The sequence below is a fragment of the Pipra filicauda genome, unplaced genomic scaffold, assembly GCF_003945595.2.
Source record: "Pipra filicauda isolate LSUMZ 115617 unplaced genomic scaffold, ASM394559v2 scaffold120_size2142806_pilon, whole genome shotgun sequence".
NCBI lineage: Eukaryota > Metazoa > Chordata > Aves > Passeriformes > Pipridae > Pipra > Pipra filicauda.
The window spans coordinates 1,360,406-1,368,170 of NW_024103663.1; the positions used below are offsets into that span (position 1 = coordinate 1,360,406).

At 54.2% G+C, this 7,765-nt stretch overlaps 1 protein-coding gene across 2 annotated transcripts; it reads left to right on the top strand.

Moving 5' to 3' along the window:
* The first annotated feature begins 579 nt into the window (after positions 1–579).
* DYNLL2 (dynein light chain LC8-type 2) lies at positions 580–7,555 on the top strand. Of its 2 annotated transcripts, XM_027751580.2 has the most exons (3): positions 580–706; positions 3,932–4,070; positions 5,678–7,555. In XM_027751580.2, the coding sequence occupies exons 2-3, from the start codon at positions 3,939–3,941 to the stop codon at positions 5,813–5,815; spliced, it is 270 nt and encodes an 89-aa protein (XP_027607381.1). In that variant the 5' UTR covers positions 580–706; positions 3,932–3,938; the 3' UTR covers positions 5,816–7,555. The 2 variants fall into 2 exon arrangements, with proteins under 2 accessions (XP_027607381.1, XP_027607380.1); XM_027751579.1 differs by lacking the exon at positions 580–706 and having other exon boundaries at positions 3,918–4,070.
* Positions 7,556–7,765: the final 210 nt, after the last annotated feature.

The following is a 7,765-nucleotide window of genomic DNA, read 5'->3' on the forward strand; positions in this document are numbered from 1 at the left end:
TGGGGGACACTGAGCACCTGCTGCAGTGACCTGAAAACATGGACATGTGGGGATGGTGGTGGAGGAAAAGCTTACAACGAGCTCCAGGAGAACACTGTGGTGTGTTACCCAACCCAGTGGGTCCCTCACAGGGGTTCAGGCTCAGGCATTGGGTTGCCCAAGACAGAGGGGACCCCCCGAGCGGAAATCTTGACCCCCGAGGGCAGCAGAGCCCCCTCTGAGGGATCAGCCCCCCTCAAGGGATTAGGCTCCCCGCGGGGATGTGGGTCCCGAGGCGGTGGAACCCCCATGGAACCACCTTCCCCTCACACCGTCCCCTCACACCGTCCCCGGCCCCTCCCGGCGCACCCGCCCCCCGGCCCCGCCCCTCCCCGCCGCGCGCCGCCCCGCGGCATTGTGGGATGAAACAGGATGTAGGCAGAACAGCGCGGGCGGACGGGCCGGGCGCGGCGGGCCGCGCCGCGCCGCAGCCAATAGGGGCGCGGCGCGCGGGGCAGCGCAGCCAATGGGGGCGCGGCGGCCCGCGCGCCGCAGCGGGCGGGGCGGTATTTGAGCGCGGCGCGGCGCCGGGGCGCAGAGCGCGCGGGGCGCCGAGCGGAGCGGAGCGAAGCGGGCTGAGGCAGCGGGGCCGCGCCTCCTCACACCCCATCCTCCTCCTCCTCGGTGCTGTGCCTCGCCCTCCCGGGGTGGCCCTGTCACTGTGAAGGTGAGCGACGCCTCCGCCGGGCGTCTTCAAGCCTCGCCCGGCACCGGCCGCTCCGTATGCGAGGTGGCGGCCGGGCCGCCCCGGGGGAGGGTCGCGGCCGTGGCCGGGCGGGACCGGCCCGTGGATGGCGCTCGGAGCCCGCCCCACCCCGGGGGTCCGCGCTGGTGCGGTCCCGGCCCCGCTCCGGGCAAGGTCACCGCGGCCTCGGGCGGCCCCGGGGCTCCCCCCGTGAAGGTCACGCAGGGCTCCGGCTCCCGGCAGCGCCTTCCCGAGCCCCCCGCTGCCCTGCGCGGAAAGGGGCTGTGCCGCACCCCCTCCCAGGGCCCTCCTCGGCCGCGGTGGGGGATGCGGTGGGTGCTGGGCTTGGGCCTCGTCCCGATCCGTGGGATCTGTGCTGTCCTGATGGGGAAGTGATAGATGCTGGACTTGGCTTCTCGTGCCCGTCCTCGGGATCCATGCTGTCCTGATAGGGAAGTGGGTGGGTGCTGGGCTTGGGCTCTGTCCCCGTTCTCGGGATCCTGCTGTAGTGCTGGGGAGAGTGGTGGGTGCTGGGCTTCAGCCTCGTCCCGTTTCTAGGGCCCTGTCCCAACCTGGAGAGGGAAAGAATGGTTACCAGGGGGCTTGTGTCTCATACCGTTCCCAAAGCCCCAGCCTGTCCTGCTGGAGCTGCCATTGGGTGCTGGGCTTGGGCCTCATGCTCCTGAGGCTTCATTCTACCCTGATGAGGGAAGGGTTGGGTGCTGGCTGGGCCCTAATCCCCCTGCCAAGGCCTCATCCTGCCCTGGAGTGGCATCTGGGGCTGTGGTCTTCCTCCTTATAGACCACATCCTGCCCTGGTTTGGGGAAGGGGTGGCTGCTGGGGCTGTGCTATTACCCCTTCCCAGGCCCATCTTTCCCTGAGCTCTGTGCTGGGGCTTTGTGGTTTTCCTCAGGTAGGGCCAGATTGGGTGGCAAGACCCCGAGGGCCACCTGTGATCTTGTGGTTTAGGGTTATGATGTGTATGTGGTGGCACTGGCCTGCCTCGTGGGGAGGACCAACCTGTAACTCCCCAGGGAATGAGCTGAGACTGGGGCCCTGCTCTGGGTGTTCAGGTGGGTGCAGGGGGTGACACTTGGAGCTGCTCCCTATCCCATGGCAGGTGCAGGGCAGCACAGCCACTGCCAGCCCCTGTCATGGTTGGCCACGGAGGGTGCTGTGGTGGACAGGGCAGGGCAGGCTGGCCAGTGATCTCCTGAAAGATAATCGGTTTTTTCCTATGGCGCTGTCATCCGCGGCAGCACGGGCCTGCACTGGGATGCTCCTTGCCTAAACAATGAGGAAGGGAGATGCCTTTTGCAGGTCACTCCTGGCTGGTTATGCAATGGCAAGTGCCCTCTGAACTCTGAGCAGTGGAGCTGTGTGAAGGCCTGGTGTGTGTGAGAGCTCGTTTGCCCTTTTTCCCTGAAGATGCTTTCCTGGAAGAATGACCCACAAGTGGATTTCTGCTGCTTCCCTCTTCCAGCAGACTGGACTCCTAGAAGACTTTTGCAAATCTACAGGCAGTTCGGGCTGTTCTGAGCTGTGTCTTTTTCCCCCAGGATTTCTGGGCTGCAGGCAAACCCCCACTGGCTTAAACCACAGTATGGAGAGGAACAGACTGCCTGGACGTGGCTTTTCCAGGGCTGTGGTAGGGGCACGTGCTCTCTGTTGGCATTGGAGCTCAGTTCCTGTCATCCCTCCCGATGCTGTTAGTGTATGTTAATAGCAGTGCTCTATTAAAGACTGTATCTAAATTGTATAAATTAAGGTGGCAATAGAAGTCTTCAAGTGCAGGCAGAGGGAAGAATTGAAGTATTGTAATCAGAGGGCTGCAATTATGTAACTGGATTCTCTTTCTCTCTGGGTAGCAAGCTCGTTTAATTGCTGTAACAAAGCTACTCCTTCAGTTTTCTGGGACTCTTCCAGGAAGTGATCATTGCAGCAGATTTTTTTTTCACTCCACAGCAGAGCTAAAAATGTGTAGTTTCACTATTTCAAAACACGCTTGGTAGTATCACCTCAAGACTTAGAGCGCTGTAAAAGGATTTAGGAAACTTAATGGTGCTCTGCAGGCTTAGTGGGAGGCACTGCTTGCCATTAAGAAGCTTATTCCCACAAAGTTTGAATCTGCTGTGGTAAGAGCTGCTGCAAGGTGAGCAGCTGTGGTCCTTCTTGGAGCAGTTACCTGGTCCTCCAGGTAACATGCGACCCCTGACCAGGCCTTCCATGGGGCACGGGGGCAAGCTCTGGTGTCTGGAGGAGGACTGCATGGGGCTCCTCCTCCAGGGCTTGAAGAAAGGCTGCAGGGCTGGGATTGTCAAATCCCAGTTTTCTAGGATAATATGAACTGTGCTGGAAACTTCCTGGTGCTGAACAGCTCCCTAGAGAGGCCACAGAAGATCTAATGGCTGCAGTGGCTGGTACAAAGCTCCTGAACTAACTTACAGAGTGAAGGGGGCTGCACACCCGGCTCCAGTACAGCATTTCCCAGTTTCCTAAAGGTCCTGGCCAGCAGTACCATGCTGGTTTTGGCATGTGTGTTGTGGTTCCCAGGTGGAGAGGGCTGGCCCTGTGATGGGATTTGCTTCCACTGCCCTATTTTCAGGCTGCAATGTGGTGTTAACCTGCTTCTGGCTCGTCAGACCAGCTTTGTCCCGTGGGAAGAGCTGAGGGCTGGGTTTCGTGGCAGAGCAGCAGGGAGGGGAGGGGGTGATGATGGCTGAATGTGGAACAACGTTCCTCCCAGGCTAAACTCGCAGCAGGAACTGTGACACCTGGGATGGGGTGGAATGAAAGCACTGCTGCTCTTAGTGTGCTTCCTGGGATCTGTTGCTTGCAGGGCTCTGAGCAGAAGATGTTCCAAACCACTGGTGCACCTGGAAGGGAAACTTGGCTGTATCCTACTGATGTTCAGGAGGGCTGTGGCTCTCTGCAGATCCCGTCTCCTCCCACACAGAAGCTTTTCCCGCGTGTGTTTAATGCAGGTGGTGATGTTTGACTCTGATCTAACCTCCAGCCGGTGCTCTGGCTGCGAGGGGCACCTTGGCCTGGGACTGCTGTACACAACCCCAGTAAACTCGCCCAGGCCATACAGGGGTTTGTAGTGTCGGCTCGTGACGCAGCCTGCACAGAAAGGACAACCTCCGATGCACAGGAAGCGTCTCCTTTCTTGGGAAGGGATTAAAGGAATCTATGTTCTGCCTTAGGTTCACGATGTCTGACAGAAAGGCTGTGATCAAGAATGCGGACATGTCCGAGGACATGCAGCAGGATGCTGTAGACTGTGCTACACAGGCCATGGAGAAGTACAACATAGAAAAGGACATTGCAGCATATATCAAGAAGGTAACTCTGGGCCGAGGGGGCTGTGCTGGCTGAGACTTCCCAAAGCTCCTGAGTCTGTTCCTGTCAGGAGCTGAGTGGCTGAGGCTTCGTGCTTGCGTGTTGGGAGGGAGAAGATGCTTGGCTTCTTGTCTGCTTTACTGCTGTTTTCAAGAGGATGGAGTGACTTCTCCAAGGTCAGAGGAGGGCTGTGGCAGAGCTCTGGCAAGCTCTGAGCATACTATGAGTGCTGTCCCTCAGGATTTGCCAGCCTGGAAAGGGCTGGCTGCAGCCTCTGCTTAGGACCTGCTCCATAGATGCTGCTGCTTGACTTGCAGCACCAGTGCAGGTGGGATGACTCCGATGTTTCACTTGGTGGGCAGCAGTGCATGTGTGTTCCTGGCTCTGGGATGGGAGCTGAGGAGGAGGACGGGCCTTGTGGTGGCTGCTGGGCTTGTGGAACGTGCTGTGTTAGAAACAGTGTGAGCAGCTGCCCTGGCTGGTGGAGAGGTGTTTCCCCATTTGCAGGAGCCTGTTAATTGTTTCGTGTTTGATGACATCTGGGGAGCTGTTGGTTCCCTCTGTAGCAGCTTCTCAGAATGGTCAGGCAAAGTGCTTTTGGAGGAGGGAGGTGTGACTTCAGAGGCAGTGCAGTCCTGGCACTTGGGCTGGCATTTGGGCCTTGCTTGTAATCTAAGCTTGAAGGTAAGGGATTCAAAGGTGTCTCCTGACTTCTCAGATCACTTTGAGGCATGACTTACCTCAAAGTGCTCGGGGCAATGCAGCCTGTAAAGTGAGTGAGTGCAACAGAAGGCACCCAGAAAGAAGTTGGCCTTTATATCCTGAGAGTGTGTGGGGAGGAGGGAAGCAATTTGATGCACCTTCATGCCCTGGCAAGAAAGCCTTTTCCTTACTTCAAAGATTCCCTGCAAAGAACTCAAACTGTTGCTGCTGTCTGAGACTAGCACTAGCTTTAATCTTGGATGTTGAGTCTGTTCTTCTGGCTCTGTCTCAGGGGAGAGAAGGGTGTTCTTGGGAGTTGTGTGTTAATTAGAGGGAGGAAAATGGTCTTTAACCCTATCCTACCTGTTAAGTAGGAGAAGACTACTGAACCAGCATTCAGCTTGCTCACCTCTGACCTCTTGGTCTCCATGTGCTCTCTGGGCTGTGGATCTGCCTGCTCATTTTCAATGTGGATTCTTTCCCCTTTATGTGTACAAAAGTCCTGAACAGCAGAAGCCAGGCTTCTTCCTTTTTTTTAGGTGACCTTTCAGCTCCTTGCTGGAGGATACATGCCAATACTTTATTTTTTGTGAGTGGGTTTGGAATGGGAGAGAACTATTCCCCTGAGTAGCCTACACACAGGGCCTGGATAGTGCTGTTCCGAGGAGAGTTTTTGCCTCTGCTCTCCCTGCCCAGGGCTAATGGGTACTCCAAGGCTCAGGAGTTGTTTTGCTTCAGTACAGAGGTCTGGTTGCTTAATAGAATGGTGTCTTCCAGTGGGGAATCTCACCATGCTGCAGGTGGGAGGAGAGGCGATAGTATGCGAACAGAACAAGCTCAGAATTTGTGCTTAGAACTATTTTCATGTGGGCTTTCTTGGCCTTAATGCCTCTCTTCTCTTTCTTCAGGAATTTGACAAGAAATACAACCCAACTTGGCACTGCATTGTTGGCAGAAACTTTGGCAGCTATGTAACACACGAGACAAAGCACTTCATCTATTTTTACTTGGGTCAGGTTGCAATTCTTCTCTTCAAGTCTGGATAGGAAGTAGGAGCGAGTGAGATTTGGACTGTAATGCACTGATGGCTGAAGCCACGACTCCCTCTAACATGGCTATGCCGCTGCATGGACTGTATACTATATTTAATGTGTATATGTTGCAGTAAAAATCTACTTCTGTTTAGTTGCCTGGGAAGAAGGCGGCATTTTTTTGTTACTGCTTTTTTTGGTTGTATTGCACTAGGAAACCTGTAAATGCTTAAACAATGGCCTTTACGTGGGAAGAAATAAAACTATTCCACAACAGCTCCCTCAGTGGTAACTCCTTCTTTGAGGCTGGGAAAACTTCTTTGGGCAGGCCAAAAGCCCCTGACTTCCCTACTGAGTCCTGTTAGACTGTTAATCTTGTAAAGAGGAGCAAAGCCAGTGTGAGCCTCTGTCCCACCCTGCAGACTGTAGAGAGCTGGCTCTCCCAGTACCCTCAGGGCAGGTCTTAAACCTTCCCTGAAAGCTGGTGGGGTGGCTCTTGGTGCCGTGGCTTCCACACCCAAGTCGAACTCCACCTCGGACTGTGATCCAGGCTTGCAGCTGGCACCCTCCGTGTTCGCGCTCAGTGCCCATCGCTGTATCTTTGGCTCTGCTGAAACGTTGACCTAGACTTGTGTAAGCAACTCAGCCTGGTCTAGAAGGCTTCAAAACCACCCCCCGAGCTGCTGCTTGCTGCAGAAAGCAGTATCCTGTGGCTGAAGTCTTTAGACCTTGATATTGAGCTCTAAAGCCACGTGGCCCAGCCCCGCAATGGAGTAGGATATCAAATTGGTGACTACTGACAACAGCTCTATTTGGCATGTTTGTAGCCAGTTGTCTCAACACTGCCTTAACTTGATGCTCTCCTTAAAGCAAGCTAAGTCGTGTGGAAGACTTGTAAGTGGCCACTGTCTTTTTTTGTTTTAATTTTATTTTTATTTTCTGTAGCTGATAAGCTATTTCTGGAGGACTGTCCTCCATGTTCTGATATCTGCTTTTGTTCTTAAAGCACAGTACCAAGAAGTTAAATTTACATGTGATGTTTGTGTGAAGGAAACTCATGTGACATCTGCTTCAAAGGCAGACAAATGTCTTGGTCTCCAATAGGTTCAGCAGTGATGTTGTCTTAGTATGTACTGACTTGGGATTACGCTGCAGGAAGTTCTGATCTGGGTGTGGAGAAGTACTCTGTGATGGCAAGTCAAACCCTGGTGCTTGTCATAAGCTCTATTTATTGGTTTGCTGACTAATGCATTGGCAATATCACTGAGCTGCTGAGCCCACCTCGTGTCTCTGAGATGAATTTGGTGTTGGGAACAAATCACTGCTGGGTGGGGAAGGGCAGAGCGAAGGGAGTGCTTTGTGAAATGACTTGGTGACCCAGGTTCACGACTTCCTGAAGTAAAAGTCCTTCTTGTCTCTGTGCAAAATCCAAAGTATGCCTAATTTTGTATTATGGATAGAACAATGTTGTAACTAGAAAGAATGTAGCTGTCATAATTTCATGTTGATGGAAATGTCTGCACTGGGGTAACGTGCCTTGGACTGTCCGGGGCACTCGTGTGGTCTTGTCTCTTCAGAACTCCATTCTGGGTCTGAAAGGAGAATGTTTTGGGTTTGTTTTTTTCCAAGCATGAGTCTAATGTGAATCTGTTCACGGTCTCTCGTGGAGCAAGATCTGTTCCCTTCATAACTGCAATGGCTCAAATACCATTTATTTTTTTTTTTTCAAACATTAAAGGTGAATTGACACATTTATACAGCCTCTGGTTTCTTCTTCTTCCTTACCAGCTGTCCTGAGCAAAACCTGTGAGTTCTCTGCCCTGGAATGTGCTGATGACCCAAAGGAGGCAGGTCTGTGAGGAATGGCCCGAGGAGCACGTGTGGCCCCTCTGTGCTGGTGCTGACTTCCAGCCTGGCTCAGAGGCTGAATCAGAGGGAGGGATCAAGGGAATTGTGTCCTGCTGC